The 19,176-nt window shown below is 40.7% G+C and overlaps 1 protein-coding gene across 2 annotated transcripts in view; it reads right to left on the bottom strand.

Annotated features, from left to right (window-relative positions):
- The window catches only part of LOC139478676 (uncharacterized), a 65,532-nt gene that overhangs the window by 26,465 nt on the left and 19,891 nt on the right, over positions 1–19,176 (bottom strand). Inside the window, exons 2-6 of one of the 2 annotated variants that reach the window (XM_071261241.1) lie at positions 8,420–8,603; positions 6,831–6,927; positions 5,956–6,020; positions 522–634; positions 315–383 (exon numbers count right to left, since the gene is read on the bottom strand). In XM_071261241.1, coding sequence (XP_071117342.1) covers positions 315–383; positions 522–634; positions 5,956–6,020; positions 6,831–6,907 — 324 coding nt within the window. In that variant the 5' untranslated portion in view covers positions 6,908–6,927; positions 8,420–8,603. The remainder of the gene's footprint in view (positions 1–314; positions 384–521; positions 635–5,955; positions 6,021–6,830; positions 6,928–8,419; positions 8,604–19,176) is intronic. The other variant, XM_071261240.1, reaches the window with a different exon arrangement.

Raw genomic sequence — 19,176 nt, 5'->3', positions numbered from 1 at the left:
TCAGATAATAGTCACGTCTGTGCCCAGGTCATCACTCGTCCAGTGGAAGAGATTGTCATCTTAAATGATTTCTCTCAGAGGGGAAAGTAACGTTACAGGATTTAACAAATCGAGACATTTAGTTTTAGATTTTGTTTTTAATAAATATTCTCAAACAAAATCATGTGATATTAAAGAAATGATATGAGTGTAAAGTACTATAAACCAGAGAATGTGATAAATGTAACCACCAAATGTACATTGACCATTTCCACTCCTGAAACAGTAATTACTGGTTGTTAGATGCTGTCTGTGATCGCTGTGCAGTGACTTACCGTGTCATCCCATGACATTTCATCTACACCAGTTTCAAACATAGTTTCAAATTCAAAGTTCACTCTGCTCTGAAAGAAAGAAACACTGTTAATGTACAATGATCAACAAAGATAAATAGTACTGGTAGCAATACAATCGTCTTCTAAAATATTCGATTTTCGATCTAATCGTTGTTCGCACGTGAGAAGATTTCAAGAGTATATTACCTTGATAAAGCTGGCAAGAAGAAGTTTATTGACGTAGACGGTCGCTGTGTGGGCGAAGTAGAAGATGAGAGGGAGGCGGAGACGGTCGGGGCATTTGTAAAACACAGACTCCTCTGCAGTGGAAAGAGGGCAGTATGTTGCACATACATATGATATTAAATCATAATCTCAAGCAAGGCATATAAAATATAGTGCATGATGAGGTTGAGCAATGGTCCACGGTGTTAGGTCACGATGTCACACAATCAAGTAACGTATTGTAACCAGCTGACTCTAATCAGAAGGTCCTACGGACCTCGGGTAGGTAAGTCTAAACTAGGATTGTTATGTGTCAGGAAGCTGTTGTTAGTATATTTGTTGTGGCGAAATAATTGACGCCTTGGTAAGATGTCGAGCGCCTCGTGGCCAAATGTTAGCGGAATTCGGCGGCAGTGAGTTCATCGTTCCACTTTACTGAATGACTGATAATGCCGTCGATGTCTTTGTACTTTGTAGTCCTAAAGTGACGTCATTATTTTAACCCAGATGACATAACTTTGTACTGATAAAATCCATCTAGTGTTGCAAAAGTAGAAATCGCCTTTGCACGTTCAGTAAGTTGAATCTTAAAAAATGTCAAAGGTTTGGTTTGACGAATACTGTCAAGACAGTCATCAATTATTGATATGGGGAACGAGCCGGGTTTAGATAGCGACTTCACTCGCTTCAGGCAGGTAGGTTGCAGGATGCATTTTGAACTCCATTCACTTTCATTTGGTTCGATGATGTCGTTCTGCAACATGCACTTGACTTCTTTCTAGAGATGCTCCAACTTGAGTCATGACTGAAACTTTGGAATGTTTGTCATAGTTGTCGTTTATTTTGTCCTGCGATACATTCAGTAATCGTCAGAAATCTAGTTCAGAAAATAACCACAGAGTCTTGAAAAAATTCAAGCCTGATTGACCATTAAGACCTAATTGCAAACAACATATGCATGTCTTCATCCCACTTCTCAGTTTCAAGAAGACCCGGGTTCGATGCCCGACATGGGTACAATGTGTGAAGCCCATTTGTGGTGTCCCCCGCCGTGATATTGCTGGAATATTGCTAAAAGCGGCGTAAAACCATACTCACTCACTCACTCTCAGTTTCAAAGCAATAAAATCGTGATCATATTTTTAAAAGTCTGGCGAAAGCCCTCCAGTTCACAGTGTCTCGGGCTGGTTAGCACTAGGTTTGACCTGTCTAACTCCCAACTCATAAATGACCTCCTGAAACAACCCTGACATGAATTCGACCCTTGATCAGACTTAACTACCTTGGGTAAGACAACAATGGTTAAATACTTGATCAATGCTGGTGCACTAAGTTTGCTTAATGGAATGGCTTCAGGGAATCTGGTCGAATCGCACATAATTGTCAACAGATATTGATTACCAGACTTAGGCAGAGGACCAACACACTCAATAATGATCCGTCAAAAAGGTTCTTCAAATGCTGGTATGAGTTTCAAAGTGGGGAGGTTCTGATTAGGTTTCCTTCCCACCTGACAAGTCTTACAAAATCCATCGCACGCATCAGGGAAATGAGCCGCACTGCCCAAAACGAAAGTCAGAAAAATCAGAAATCAAATGACCTGGCTTGCGACAATAGCTACATCCAACATATGATGACGAATATTCTGACCAATAATTCCTTCTATAAGCAGCACCTTTCAAACAGAGTCTCCTTTTTCACATTAGGATAATCTTAGATTGCCTAAATGTGCCTGTGTTGTTAGATGTACAAATCATTGTCTAAGTAAATCTCATGTATACCTCATGCAATATATTTCAGTGCACTTACGAATATCTAGAAATCTTGAAATCAAGCTTGTCATGTTTGTGTTTTACACAAAGGCAGATATTCTTACCAAATCCCTGCCGCCGAGTACCACTATGTTCTGGCCACGACAGCCCTCAACATTTGGCTAACGCTTCAGTCATATGCTGACACTGGCAGTCAGTGCAAATAAACAACCCCATAACAGGATCTGCTGGTCTCAAGGTGACACGGTCCAAAAACTATACTTACACGCGAAAATGGTATAATTGTAATATTGCTGACTGCAATGTTAACAAACATTCATTTCTTGTGCATTAATGCATGTCACAATGTTAGGAGAGTTGGTGTTGTGTGTGCATGTCACAATGTGAGGAGAGTTGGTGTTGTGTATATATGTCACAATGTTAGGAGAGTTGGTGTTGTGTATGTATGTCACAATGTAAGGAGAGTTGGTGTTGTGTATGTATGTCACAATGTAAGGAGAGTTGGTGTTGTGTATGTATGTCACAATGTAAGGAGAGTTGGTGTTGTATGTATGTCACAATGTTGGGAGAGTTGGTGTTGTGTATGTATGTCACAATGTTAGGAGAGTTGGTGTTGTGTATGCATGTTACAATGTTGGGAGAGTTGGTGTTGTGTATATATGTTACAATGTTAGGAGAGTTGGTGTTGTATGTATGTCACAATGTTGGGAGAGTTGGTGTTGTGTATGTATGTCACAATGTTAGGAGAGTTGGTGTTGTGTGTGTATGTTACAATGTTAGGAGAGTTGGTGTTGTGTGTGTATGTTACAATGTTGGGAGAGTTGGTGTTGTGTATATATGTCACAATGTTAGGAGAGTTGGTGTTGTGTATATATGTCACAATGTGAGGAGAGTTGGTGTTGTATGTATGTCACAATGTTGGGAGAGTTGGTGTTGTATGTATGTCACAATGTTGGGAGAGTTGGTGTTGTGTATGTATGTCACAATGTTAGGAGAGTTGGTGTTGTGTGTGTATGTCACAATGTTAGGAGAGTTGGTGTTGTGTATGTATGTCACAATGTTGGGAGAGTTGGTGTTGTGTATGTATGTCACAATGTAAGGAGAGTTGGTGTTGTGTGTGTATGTCACAATGTAAGGAGAGTTGGTGTTGTGTATATATGTCACAATGTTGGGAGAGTTGGTGTTGTGTATGTATGTCACAATGTTGGGAGAGTTGGTGTTGTATGTGTATGTCACAATGTAAGGAGAGTTGGTGTTGTGTATGTATGTCACAATGTTGGGAGAGTTGGTGTTGTATGTGTATGTCACAATGTTAGGAGAGTTGGTGTTGTGTGTGTATGTCACAATGTTAGGAGAGTTGGTGTTGTGTATGCATGTTACAATGTTAGGAGAGTTGGTGTTGTGTATATATGTCACAATGTAAGGAGAGTTGGTGTTGTGTGTGTATGTCACAATGTTAGGAGAGTTGGTGTTGTGTATGCATGTTACAATGTTAGGAGAGTTGGTGTTGTGTATGTATGTCACAATGTTAGGAGAGTTGGTGTTGTGTATGCATGTTACAATGTGAGGAGAGTTGGTGTTGTGTATGTATGTCACAATGTTGGGAGAGTTGGTGTTGTGTATATATGTCGCAATGTATGGAGAGTTGGTGTTGTGTGTGTATGTCACAATGTAAGGAGAGTTGGTGTTGTGTATGTATGTCACAATGTAAGGAAAGTTGGTGTTGTGTGTGTATGTCACAATGTAAGGAGAGTTGGTGTTGTGTATGTATGTCACAATGTAAGGAGAGTTGGTGTTGTGTATATATGTCACAATGTTGGGAGAGTTGGTGTTGTGTATGTATGTCACAATGTACGGAGAGTTGGTGTTGTGTGTGTATGTCACAATGTAAGGAGAGTTGGTGTTGTGTATGTATGTCACAATGTAAGGAGAGTTGGTGTTGTGTGTGTATGTCACAATGTTGGGAGAGTTGGTGTTGTGTATATATGTCACAATGTTAGGAGAGTTGGTGTTGTGTGTGTATGTCACAATGTTAGGAGAGTTGGTGTTGTGTGTGTATGACACAATGTTAGGAGAGTTGGTGTTGTGTGTGTATGTTACAATGTTAGGAGAGTTGGTGTTGTGTGTGTATGACACAATGTTAGGAGAGTTGGTGTTGTGTGTGTATGTTACAATGTTAGGAGAGTTGGTGTTGTGTATGTATGACACAATGTTAGGAGAGTTGGTGTTGTGTGTGCATGACACAATGTTAGGAGAGTTGGTGTTGTGTATGTATGTTACAATGTTAGGAGAGTTGGTGTTGTGTGTGCATGACACAATGTGAGGAGAGTTGGTGTTGTGTATACATGTTACAACGTTAGGAGAGTTGGTGTTGTGTGTATGTCACAATGTTAGGAGAGTTGGTGTTGTGTGTATGTCACAATGTTAGGAGAGTTGGTGTTGTGTGTGCATGACACAATGTTAGGAGAGTTGGTGTTGTGTGTGCATGACACAATGTGAGGAGAGTTGGTGTTGTGTGTGCATGACACAATGTAAGGAGAGTTGGTGTTGTGTGTGCATGACACAATGTTAGGAGAGTTGGTGTTGTGTGTGCATGACACAATGTGAGGAGAGTTGGTGTTGTGTGTGCATGACACAATGTTAGGAGAGTTGGTGTTGTGTGTGCATGACACAATGTGAGGAGAGTTGGTGTTGTGTATACATGTTACAACGTTAGGAGAGTTGGTGTTGTGTGTATGTCACAATGTTAGGAGAGTTGGTGTTGTGTGTATGTCACAATGTTAGGAGAGTTGGTGTTGTGTGTGCATGACACAATGTTAGGAGAGTTGGTGTTGTGTGTGCATGACACAATGTGAGGAGAGTTGGTGTTGTGTGTGCATGACACAATGTAAGGAGAGTTGGTGTTGTGTGTGCATGACACAATGTTAGGAGAGTTGGTGTTGTGTGTGCATGACACAATGTGAGGAGAGTTGGTGTTGTGTGTGCATGACACAATGTGAGGAGAGTTGGTGTTGTGTGTGCATGACACAATGTGAGGAGAGTTGTTGTTGTGTGTGTATATCACAATGTTAGGAGAGTTGGTGTTGTGTGTATGTCACAATGTTAGGAGAGTTGGTGTTGTGTGTGCATGACACAATGTTAGGAGAGTTGGTGTTGTGTGTGCATGACACAATGTGAGGAGAGTTGGTGTTGTGTGTGCATGACACAATGTGAGGAGAGTTAGTGTTGTGTGTGCATGCCACAATGTTAGGAGAGTTGGTGTTGTGTGTGTATGTCACAATGTTAGGAGAGTTGGTGTTGTGTGTGCATGACACAATGTGAGGAGAGTTGGTGTTGTGTGTGCATGTCACAATGTGAGGAGAGTTGTTGTTGTGTATTGGTGCATGTCACAATGTGAGGAGAGTTGGTGTTGTGTATTAATGCATGTCACAATGTGAGGAGAGTTGGTGTTGTGTGTGCATGTTACAATGTGAGGAGAGTTGTTGTTGTGTATTGGTGCATGTCACAATGTGAGGAGAGTTGGTGTTGTGTATTAATGCATGTCATAATGTGAGGAGAGTTGGTGTTGTGTGTGTATGCATATGACAGTTCTGAGGATAGTTGGTGATGTTTTCATGTCACAATTTTATAATTGGCATAGTTACCTTTGAGTGCCGTGAAGAGGCTTTCGTTCAAGTCATAGCTGTTCTCGAAGTAAAGCTTGATCTCTCTAAAAGTATAAAATACTTGGGTTGAAACCATGGATCACAGAAGGGTCTTCATTTCGTTAAGATTTACACACACTAAGACACAATGATATATCTACTCACACACACATACTCGCGCGCGCATACACACACTAAGAACGTCATTGTGACAGATTCACACAAAGTAGGATACTCTCTCAAACATACTTACACACTCATATCTTCACTATGGCAGTTCTACACAAACTAGGATCGTCACTATGACAGATCTACACAAACTAGGATGTTCACTGTGGAAGATCTAGACACACTAGGATGTTCACTATGACACCTTACACATTCAGATCTTCACTATGACTGATCTACACACACTAGGATGTTCATTATGACACCTTGCACATTCAGATCTTCACTATGACAATTTAGCTGGTAACAAATCAGGTGCTACGACCGTGACCGATGCACGTGCATGAACCGGCGTGGGTACAACGGGACAGCGCGTGGATATCTGTTTGCTGACATGTATTACAAACCATGGATATGGATACCCTAACACACACTGGCTTCTGGCACGGAGACTGTTATAGATGTTAGTACATTGTAGTACCCGTCATTAAGGTGATAATACTCATTGCATATGTAGTAGATCTAAAATACTATGTTAAATTACATACACACATTGCCTGTCCCTCTAATTCACACTATCATACATACCTACACACACGCACACGCATTCACACATCGCCAATATGATATATCTACACACACCAGGGTATATAGATACCCATCGCTGACAGAAGTATATATGGGGCATATCGATATGTAAAACTCACTCCTTAGAACAGGTCGACAAATCCAGAGGTTTCAGTGAGGTGAAGGTCAGTTCACCGTTCAGTATTTTTGTCATCATCCTTCAGCACTGACGTTCACCTGTAACACAACCGAAGGTGTTGACATCGCACTTTTTTCTCAAGCCATGAGATAAAACACACATCAAAACTGGAAAATTAATTGTAATCGTTTGTCTTCAACTATAGAAAATCGACGTACATGTGCTTTAAACAATTACGTGTAATGAACAATAATATTTTAGCAATGTTAATATTTTGCAGCCAGAGTCGTTGCCGAGGCTCGAAAACGTGTAGCTTTTAAAAGACTTGCCGGAAAATGGATGAGAGACAGCTTGATCTTTGTAAAGAAACTTGAGGAAGCTGTCTCACTTATCACTAAATCTCAGTTTGGTCGAAACATGGACTCCTTTAAACTGAAAATGTAAATCCGATAGTCACAAGAGAACAGTCAGTTTGCTGACAGCCCCGACAGTGATGGTTAATAACGCACTATTTGTGTTAATATCTATCAACTCCACGTGAAAGTATTAATTGTCATGACCACGAAAGAGTATTAATTGTCGTAACTGCGTGCCTCTGTTTACTCTGTTACTATCGGTAACATACCGGTTTTAGCGCAACAGCCTCTTTTACGTTTTTGGTGTGTTTTTTATAGTTATCTATTCATTCATGATACGGAATAATCTGTCTTTCTACCCATTACCTTAACTGCTCAAGGTTGTTTTGTCACTTCATTGACACATCTGCCTCCAAAGTTCTTCCTTTGCTCGGAAAGCTAATTATCTTTTGGTTTCTTTGAATCTCAAAACACTGTGGTAGGTACCAAAACAAATACAAACGAAGTCAAGTACAGTATGATAAAAACAACATCCAATTCTCACCCTACTGTTTATACTTTTCGATGTGGGTTGATACTGTTTTCCATTGTGTATTAGGTAAAGACTTCAAGGATAGAATTGATATTAATATATATTATCTTTGTTTAATAGTATTATTTTACCTATTTTTGTGTGAGAATAATACAGGTATCTCTTGTATTGTTGCTTTGTTGTGGGGAAATACATCCACATCACCTGTACCATTATCGGGCTTAGTAAAGTCATAGTTTTCTCATAACACCAAATTCCTATTAGAAAATATATATCAATCAACTTATATCTGTAAACTAATATGACTATTCTTAAAGTAAATTCAATGTAGATAACGCACTTACTGACCGCCGCATACAAGATATTTTATGTTTCACATATGCGGCTAAACACACGGTCACTCGATCTGTGGGCCTATGGCACATTATGCAAGTCTGTCCAGCCAGGCTGACACAAAGGGTCATTCTCTAAGGGAACCAGTGATAAGTGTGTTTACTTGAATCTCATAATCTTAAATAATGACACAACCATCCATAGTTACAGCCGATCAACCTGATACCTTGGAAGTTGTGATCTTTAGTTATGTAACTTAATGCAGCCCTGAGTTGTATATATACGGCCGTCGGTGGTAGCAAATTCAGTTGTGTCACAGGTCCCGTACTGTACACAACCCTCCGCGCCCACCAAGCTCGGTTCGCTCACCAGCTTAAACTGCACGGTCGTCAATCACCCAGGTCCCTGGGACTGACGAATATGAACTTTGAAATGGAGATGTCCAGAAATTACAATTGTTGAGAGTCCGCCCAGCCAATTGGAGGGAACCCCTTCACTATGGTCACCAGAAAAACTGCCTTGGCAACAAAGGAGGAAGACACGACAGCTGTACCTAAAACAAATATGCAATCAAACCCTGAAAAACAAGTAATCTCCCTAAAACAGGCAAATGGCAATGAATTACGCATAGCCAATATACACCACAAGGTTACCCATCAAACAAACACAGAAGAGCTAACGAGACTTGCTCAAATAGTAGGACAAAATGGGATAATCCTTGGTCACCTTGATGCCAACAGTACCTTGTGGGAAGACAGAAATGATACATGCAAATAGGGCAAAATGGTAGAGAAATGGGGTGAAGACGACAATCTCATAACGCTGATCTGATCCTTTTTGCCAAATTCTTACCTCGGCAATATTTGCCGCAGCTGAAAAATCAATTCCAGAAAAAAAGGGAACACAAAACTGACAAATTTCCGGTACCATGGTGGAACAGGGAAATAGGAAAAGCTAGGAGAGTGAGAAAGAAAGTCCTAAATAGGTCCGAGCAGCCAGGACTAAAGTAAGACAGCTCACAGACGAATCTAAAAAAAGAGTCACGGCAAACCTTCTGCAAATCTCTCAATGATAAAACAAATCATAAAACAGTCTGGGCAAGAATACACACAATCAGGGGTAAGCGTAAACCTCCAAAAATTCCCAAGTTAGCCAACGTCCATACAGTCAAAGAAAAGGCCAACATTCTGGCCGAGCATTTCCAAACCGTCAGCGGTTGCAAAAATTGCAGCAAACAATTCAAACAGGAAAAAATGCTATGCTTAAGATATCAAAACAGCCGCAAGGCGGGCATCTGACATAGCACATAGAAAAGGCATAGCACCCCGTCTTTACACAACCAGTTACTAGATATGGAAAAACCCACCTGATCAATCCAAAAGCTTATTCACTGAGTTGGATAACACGATATGGTCCAAAGGAGAAGTCCCAAAAGCATGGAAACGTGTTGCAGTTATCCCGCTTCTAAAGCAAGGGAAAGACGAAGCCCTACCAAAGGATTATAAGCCCAATAATGAGCAATGATCTTTTTGATCATGTCAACTCTCCTACCCAAAATTCGGTGATGACGGAGCAATATGGGTAAAGCACACAGATATTTCACAAATCCGAAATATCAGCCCTGGACGGAGTAGTCGGTCCTAGTAGTAGATCAATGGTGCAATAAATGGGGGTTTACCCTTTCAAGTGAAAAAACTGTCGGGGTGCTATTCAAACGCAGGGGGGAGGGGGGGGGGATGTTATGATAACCCGTGTCTCCATTAAAGGCAAACCAATCAAATTCGAACAATCCGCAATCTCTCTTGTGGCGATCCTTGATCAACACCTCACTTGGCGCAAAGTTATAGAATATGTGGAAAACAGATGTCAAATCTTGGGGCACATCGAGGGACACTCAGCTGGTCCTCTACAAATCACTTATCAGATCAAAAATAGCAAAAATAGACTGTGGCTGTGAGGCTAGCATCAAATACTGTCTTGAGCCGCCTCGGCAGAATACAATACAAAACCCTAATACTGGTCACAGGCACAGCAACAGGCACGTCACTAGAAGCTCTACAAGTAGAAACAGGAAAACTCCCATTGAAACTAAGAAGAGAGCAGGCAATAGTATCGTTCTAAAGCCGAACATCAAACCGTTTGGTGAAAAGGACATGGGGAGACAAAAACATCCGAGATGAAGCCCTAGCTCGGAAAAATACCTCACTAAAGCCATCTGGGATATTAGTATCATCCGAAGTCACAATTGTGGTGACATTCAGCCACCAGAAAGTTTACACCCACGCTAACAAACCCCAAAGTTGACACTGCTGTAACATCATATGTCACAAAAAAAAGAAAACCCATCCCTAGTAGGCTATTACGATCTGTAGCTATCACTAAACTTCAAACTACCTTGGACAGCTATGCCCATATTTACACTGATGTATCAACATAAGTGCTGGTTACGGCAATTCATCATGCACTCATACAGGAACTACCGGAAGCAAACATAGTCGTCCCCCTTGAAGATTAGTTTGAGATTAGTTTGGGGCATTAACTTGATCAAACTTTGGGGACTTTCTCCTACTTAAAACAATCTCGCGATTATTTTCCGACTCCCAAATAACCAATCAATATTCACGGCAGAACTAATGGGCATGGCCTCAGCCCTCCATAATCAAGAATCCAAAAACCACAAAAAAATCCTAATACGTACCGACTCCCTAAGTTAAGTGGACTGCAAGCCCTCCAAAACAAAAATACCAAAAACCGACCTAAATTAATAAATCAAATACTTAAAAGCTCCAACGACCTAACTAAGGCAGGCAAACAAATAACCTTCTTGTGGATCCCCGCCCACGTAGGAATATACGGTATAGCTAAACTATCCCTCAAAATCCCAGAAATAAGCTTAAACTTACCCATCTCAAAATCAGAAATTAAAAGTGTAAACAAGCAAAAAATCACCAAAAAATGGCATAACCTTTATCTAAACTCAAATAGCCAAATCAAAAAAGTGCTCAGCAAACCACTAACCAAACCAAAAATTCTCCATCCATCAAAAAAAATCGACAGAGTAATCACTAAACTCCAAACAGGACACACCAACCTAAATAACCACCTAATAAAAATTAAAAAAACACACTACAGGTAACTGCCCACATTGCAAACAACCAGAAACCCCAGAACACGCACTCATCCACTGCACACACTACCTCACACATCGAACCGCATTACAAACCACCCTCAATCTAAACAAGGCTCTCACTCTAGAAGCAATACTAAACCCACAAAATAAACTAGAAAACTTCAAGGCCTAAGGCGTATTCTTAATCAAAACGGAACTAATAAAACGCATCTAAAAACATAATAACCTACCAAATCAAAATCACATTAATAAACAAACATCCACCACACCCAGCTCCCTTAGTTCTCCTCCCCAACCCCATCGGCATCTATTTCAAATCTCAAAATTCCCAAATTATATATAAGCAACCCCTAAAGCCCCCTCTTGGGTTGCACAGGCCACCTTCGCCCCTTTCGGAAACACATTAAATGGCCTGGCCGGGCCCGTGAGCGAAATACGCATCAGTCGGAAAGCGCACGTTAAATCTCCAAAGTAAGTAAGTAAGTATTTTCGCATATGAAACTTGTTCTCGGGCTGACGGCCTCGAACAAGCTTCATGTGCGAAAATAATCGCAAGATTTCGGACATTCTCCTGCACGTAAAGGGGGAGTAATTGGTGCTTTCCAAAGTGTGACTGGATGACTGTTTTCTATTTTCATATTGCCAAAATGTTGATGATGTAGAAATGCACAGGTTTTTACCGTCTGGTCAAACAAGATCTTTGTTGTTTAATGGCAACTTCAAGTTTATAATTTCTTAACAGCACAATTGACCCCTTCGTATAGAGATTGAATTGCTTTCAACATTGGTCCTCCGATACCTGACATTTTCAATTTATACCATAAGCAGTCTCTGTTTACGTTGTCATGTCGATGAAACAGGCGAAAGTAGATTGGTCAGAGCATCTCCTGTTGTTGAGAATCTCATACAGGCTGTATATATGGTCCATGCAGCTACGTTGTTTCCTGAAGCCATTTTGCTCCTCAGCTAATAAGTGATGATCTTCGATGAAGGCTGATAATCTGTGGTTTAAAATTTCACAATATACCTTGCACGGGACTGAAATCAAGCAAATACCTCTGTATGTTAGTGGTTGCCGAACATCAGTGGTGCCGGGTTTAACGATAGGGTTGATAATTCCAGATTTCCAAGACTCAGGAACACATCCGCTCTCGAAACAGTATCCGATCAACCTATGGAGGATGTCAATACAAACATCGTTCTTAATTGCTTCAGCTGGTATAGAGTCAATGCCTGCAGCCTTTTTGAGTTTACAACAGAAAACAGCAGCCTAGACTTCATCCCGAGTGATCTCACGGTTGATGGCTGTTATGTCATCACGGACCGTTGTGACGTCATCCGTCGTCAAAGAGTTACGTACAAACGACAGGTGTGTATCATCAAAGGACATTGTGTTGGTATTGTCGTTGTAGAGCACTTCGTAGTCATCTCTCCATCTTTTCATGACGAGTTCAGGGTCGGTTATTACGGTACCATCATCGTTCGCAACTTCCATGGGAATACGGACTTTGCGATCGTTTCTAATTCCAATTTTACCAAAGGATTTCCAAAATACTGAGGAATTACAATGCTGTAGTTGCTCCAGTAAAACACTCTGTTCTTTTAGCTGGTATAATTTTTTAACCTTTCTATGTAACTTGTCAAAGTGGGTTCTCTGACTAGAGTATAGTCTACGTAGGTTCCGTTTCTGTCCCTGGTTGTTAGCTCGTCGCCACTGGCGTTCCAATTGACACACTTTATTCCACTGGAGTTGTAACTCCTGATTCCAATACGGTTTACCGGTGCGTTCGTGTCGTGTAGAAGGATTAGGTGATTTCGAGTTCGTGGAGCATAAAACATTAAGACTCTTGGTAATAAAAGACACAAATTCATCGTATGCTGAGTTGATATCTCTCTGTGTAGACAGACTATCTTCTGGTTCCCATCCTGTAGAAAAACACCTGGGATATCTTTCACGTTGAAGCGCCGTATATGCTCTCCCCCTGCAGGTTGAGTGTCCTTTGTCTCTACTGTGAGCGAACACAGGTACATCAGTGACCCACTCAATGATGGAGTGATCAGGTATAGCATGTGGTACTACTAATTGCCTTTCACAGATTAAATCACTCATACACACCACAGAGAAATCAGTATACAGGGGTAATTGTTCGTGGGGCACAAACACATAGTCAATTACAGACTTACCACCCGTCGATACGTACGTGAAATCGTTCTTGCCGATGCGACCATTTAACATGCACATATTGCAGTCTACAAGAAAGTCTATCATCTCCTGTCCGTGTACATTACATGTTTGGTCTGGTAAGTATAAACATGCTGACGCAGTGTAGAGAAGAACGCTGAGGGGTCAGTCCCATAGCGAGACGAGCCTGCAGGGTGTAGGTAACACACACAGTATATGTAGGTTGCGCTCTAATTGCTCAGCTTTATCCACAGAATCCCTCCATATTCATTGTTAAGTACAGAACAGTCATAAAAATCAAGAAGTTTTTCCTTAACTTAAAACCCAACCCCACCTGATCCCCTTTTAGCATGTTTATCGAATTTCATTCTGTTATGCCCTATCCACTTGTAGCCATCTACTGTGATTTTCTCATCATCACGTAAAAAAGTCTCACACAAACCTATAATGTCATAATTTCTTGACAATAAGACATCGTTTCTAAAGTTCGAATTATCATTGTCTTTCAAAGACCACCCACCACAGTTCCAACAACTCAGTCTAAGACGCCTGGTGTCCTGTATTGTTTCCCATTCCTGATGAGACGGGTACCGCGTACATGGTACTCTGTCCTTACCCATCTCTCTCACCAGGGTACGGAGAGATGCCTCAGTGTTTCGAACATCATACGGTAAATCATTGTCAATATACACATTCGGGAATGATTTATTGTCTTTTACTTTTATTTTATTTTTCAAAATCTGTATCTTCTGCTCGACGGACTGGACCCTGGCGACGATGACCACTGGTCTAGATTCCCTGCCCTGCTTCCTGACCGCACTCACCACCATCACATCTGGGAGCTGGAGTCCGTCTCGCACCACACACTGCACTTTGTTTACAGTCACGTTTTCATCACTATCTTCGTTTTCATCAAACTTAAGATTTTTCACAACAAAGTGTGACTGGATGACTGTTTTCTATTTTCATATTGCAAAATGTTGATGATGTAGAAATGCGCAGGTTTTTACCGTCTGGTCAAACAAGATCTTTGTTGTTTAATGGCAACTTCAAGTTTATAATTTCTTTGGTCGTGTTGTTCCTAGATTTAACAATGCTCACAAAAGGGTAGTGAGTTAGGTAAAACAAATCTATGTTGAGGAATTAAGCCGTCGACTATGCTCATTGTGGCGTCCATTTGCTTAAGGGATTAAGACCGTGACACTTTGTTTGTTGTCTAACACTTAGTCACCATTCAACTTGCATGCCTGGCTTGACCATTGTGTTAAGCTGTCCTGGCACATTGGTTTTACAATAATGAGTGTTGACTGATGAAGGAAAGGATATGTTACATTTTAATGATGCAACAATAGCAAATAAACTAACTATGTCTATTTGAATTACATGTTTTCTAGAAAACACACGCACTAATGTAGTACACCTGGAGCAACTTGCACACTAATACAATAATTATTAATGAAGGAACTGTTGGTGAATTAAAGAGATTAAAAATACCAATTTGTACATTGATCTAACTTTTGGAAGTGGATTTTGTCAAATTGTACATTCTCGCCTCAGGCTTGGTTGTTACGATCTAAATGCCCATTGACATGAAAGACAAATTTCTGACAATACAGCTTGCTCTTGTGGATAAATGTATGAAAATGCATCACACCATTTCTTTTCCTGTCCCTTTTATAATGTTGTAAGTCATGATTCATTCTTCTATTCTGAGGAGTTGATCTTAACACTATATTGAAAGTAAATGCTAATTTTACAAAAACTCTCTTAGTTATCTTAAAATCAGTACATTCATACATACTCCATTCCAAACGGTTTAAACTAACTTGAGACTGTAAATCCCGCGTATATTGTTCTACTCATTACACCAAACTGTTGTCCATGATCACTTGCTCTTGTTAACGTATCTAGTTTATCATCATGTATTGTTTTGTTTAATACCTTCATGAATATAACTTGTACTGGAGAGGTTTTAACATAAGCCTTTTCGCTTGTTTACCGATCCAGATTCACTGAATAAAAATATGTTTAAATCATACGTTCAGAAAACGTTGGTGTTTCTTGTCATTGTTCCACATGTAACAGATAGATGTGATAGTATTATGGCGATCGACTCTTCCGAGGACTTGTCAAAGCGAATTTGTCATTGGCGTTTGTAAAGCATAAGTACAATTATTGGTTAAAGAATTTTTGAAAATGAGTGGCTGAAATCCCCACATCATGTCATCAAGAGATATGATGTAAATGTGTATATGTTCAAAGCTGCGTTAAGCCCAACTCGTTCTGTTTATATACTCTGAATTTCCTACTCGGCGTTGCCGGAGATCATACACCAGTCTGCTTTATTCACTACAATAGACAGGCAAGATAACGGCCGACTTCTGGATTTGGAACAAATTCAATATTCACTAAAGCATCACAGTGTTGAATGGAACTACAGAGTTGAATTTCTTAAATTTTGGTCAGTTTTCACCTGAGGTCGTTGTTGATGGGGACGACCAGTGAGGGCTTGGGGCATTTTTCATTTGCCACTGGTGATACTGTCCCATACTTAAAAACAGCATAGCTTATGTTACTCCCATACAGACTGCCTGGGCGGTGAGGTTAAACCATTACAGTTAAATATTGATACGGTTAACTTAACTTGAAAGGGGTTGCTAAACAGGCGTAACGGGCCTAACACCACTCCCTGTTACATAATTAGATTAGTGTAGAGACCAAATGTTTGAGGCCAAGAAACAGATTATGTAGTAAGAAGCTCCTTAAGACCACTCATGTTAACAAGACTACAAGCATATGCATATAAGACTCTACATTTATACTCAGTGTAAAAAACACCATTTTCCATGGAATCATGGACAGACTTGTTGTGGTTGACATCTCTTGTTAAATTCCTGTTACCTTACAATGCTGTTTTCATATCAAAACCATTTGGGTAGAAGTTCATAGAGCTTCTAGTGTGACGATAAATAGGACAAGTAAGGAGAAAGTGAAGCATATATTTGAAATATGTCTTCCAACTGAATGACCATTAAGATCAATATATCCAATTCTGAAACGAGCATGAACAACTTGACACTATCGAGTACCGTAATTTAAGTCAAAATATACTGTAACACAATTATTAACTGAACAGCCCGTTCAGTTTACATAACATTGTGCTGAGGAAGAATCGCTTCATCTATTGCCACAGATAGTGCGAGTGCGTGTATCAGAAATGACACGGGTTTGACTTACAAGCATCGTATGTACATGGCGGTAACGAACATGTATGTTGCCCTGGGTGATCTTGAATGACACAAAGATGTTGAGAAGATTTAGTTTTCATTTCATTTCATCTCCCACAGCATACCCACCATTATCCTTATCTTGAACACTTTTAAAGCCCACAACTTACATATTTTGCGTCAGGTGTTTATACCTTATTGTCCTTTTTTCAATATCAAAATTAATCCACACCTGTCCCTGACTGCCAATCAGAGCTCATCTGAATGGGTCGTTATTCCCCATAAGACTGACTGAAATGGTAAAGCATCAACATGGCTAGATTACAAGATTTGAGTTCTTAACGTCACAGAGAGGTAGCACACAAGTTCTTAAGGAGGGATATCTTCCCACAATGAATGTAGAGAGGCAAACCTGCGTTCACTGGAAGTGTGTGAAGTCAACAATGGAACAGACAGAAAGGGTCAATATTTCGCAGATTGACTTTGGTGTCCACCGAGAGGTAAAGAATTGTATGTGCTGGTTGTGTTAGGCAATGTACTTTAGGCAACAATTTTCTATCTCGGACAAATGAAAATGGAAGACTTTTGCAAACTAACCAGATATGGATAAGTAACATATGATGATATAACGATTACTTAACAAGTCTGTTTCTAACAACATGTGCATTCATCTACGTATCTAAGAGAAAGACCAAACATAAAAAAATAAGTTGGCGTTTATTCTGTGAATAGGATGGTTTAAGCTGGGAGTAGCCAGAATAGGAATATTAGAACACAATAAGCCTGTTTACGAATCAGTGAAGCACACGTCGCTCGCACATTGCTACCAAACAAACACATTATTGTAAAAACAGTTAATGTTTTACGTCCACATATTATCTAGTAGACTTTCCGTAGTTCCTGGTGTTTGAACCTTCCGGACCCTTTGCGATGTTGCTGTTTGGTATAATTACTATGCTCGTCAGTAGGCAGTGTGTCGTGAACATATCCCTTCATACTGTTTGTTTTTGGGAGACACGGCATGTTTCCACTCCATTAATTATATTCTGCCCTACTGGGTTATAGTAATAGATCCAGGTCTCGTTACAGGTAACTAACCGAAAATGAAGATAATCTGACTCGTCCTCGTACCTGGTTAACAGGACATTACTGATGGTGACCCCTTTATCTGAAGCATTCGTTGGATCCATTTTGCACACAACGTGTTCATGAATGATGGTTTCTATGGATCCAATATGATATGCCATGTTTTTCCTCCTACTGATGGAGTACTATTCGCCGGTTTTTCATCACTAGATCTTCTAGTCTCTCTTTACCGCATTGGAATTCCTTGACCCATCGTTTAATGGTGGCAGATGATGGAGAGGTCTTCCCATTAATAGCGACCAGTCGCCCTTCGAAGCATTTTGCTGACTGACCCTCCAGGAGCAGAAACTTCTCTGTACACAGTTTTGCCCATTTTGTTATCACAAGGGGTATCCTTTTTCATCTTTTCCAAAAGCAAACTACATGTAATACAGTTTGTGTGCTAATATTCTTGGCAATTTTATGCTATTACAGTGCTGGGTATCCTCACTGTCCTGAATATGTTAGGCTCAAAACCTTTTGATACACCCTCGTAGCAATCTCTATCAAACCAAGACAAATAAACTATACTGAACCGCACAAGAAACATCACCCCAAGTAATATTGCATGAAAAGTTGTCATTTAAATAATCTGGGTAATTTTTGTCAAAGTTTCTAAATTTTAACATCACCTTGTCCGGAAAAAAGAAATTTGCTGAAAAAAACCAAAGCAGATGACAATAAAACAGATCGCCCCAACGCATCTCGGCAAGGGCCATGGTAACCCGATGCACGTGAGTTCAATGCAATTTGAAATGCACATGCGTTCCCCCATTTCTTGCACTATAAAAATCCACCCAGATCGGATAACATTCATTCGTTAATGAATTGCTACCACATGCCAAGACTGACAAGAAATCAGCGACACCAAGCCCTTGGATGATTGCAAGCTGGACAAACCGCCCGGCATGTAACCAATGAATTTCAAGTCCACGTAAGGACCATATACAGGTTCCAGCAACGGTACCAGACCACCAACACTACAGATGACCGATCACGTAGTGGGAGACCAAGGGTCACCACCCGACGTCAGGATCGTCAGATTGTTCGACAGCATCTTCAAGATCGCTTTGTTACTGCTGCGAAAACTGCTCGACAGACCATGGGGACACACCAGCGACACATTAGTGCGGACACCGTGCGTCGACGATTGACGAGCAGAAACCTCCACTGTTACAGGCCACACCGAGGACCCATTCTGACACCACGTCATCACCGGGACCGTCTTCAGTGGGCAACACAGTACCAGCATTGGCGCCACCAGGAGTGGAGAAGAGTCCTTTTTTCAGACGAGAGCCATTACTGTATCTCAAAAGCAGGTGGCAGAGAGAGAGGGAGAGTCGCGGGGAACGTTATTCGAATGATGGTGTTGTTGAGAGAGACTCGTGGGGTGGTCCGAGCATCATGGTGTGGGGTGGAATTGGTTTTGCACGGAGGGTCGGCCCTGTGGTCTTCCAGAACA

The sequence above is a fragment of the Haliotis cracherodii genome, unplaced genomic scaffold (assembly GCF_022045235.1).
Source record: "Haliotis cracherodii isolate W230 unplaced genomic scaffold, xgHalCrac1.p SCAF_4, whole genome shotgun sequence".
NCBI classification, from domain to species: domain Eukaryota; kingdom Metazoa; phylum Mollusca; class Gastropoda; order Lepetellida; family Haliotidae; genus Haliotis; species Haliotis cracherodii.
This window is presented reverse-complemented; position numbering and strand designations above follow the sequence as displayed.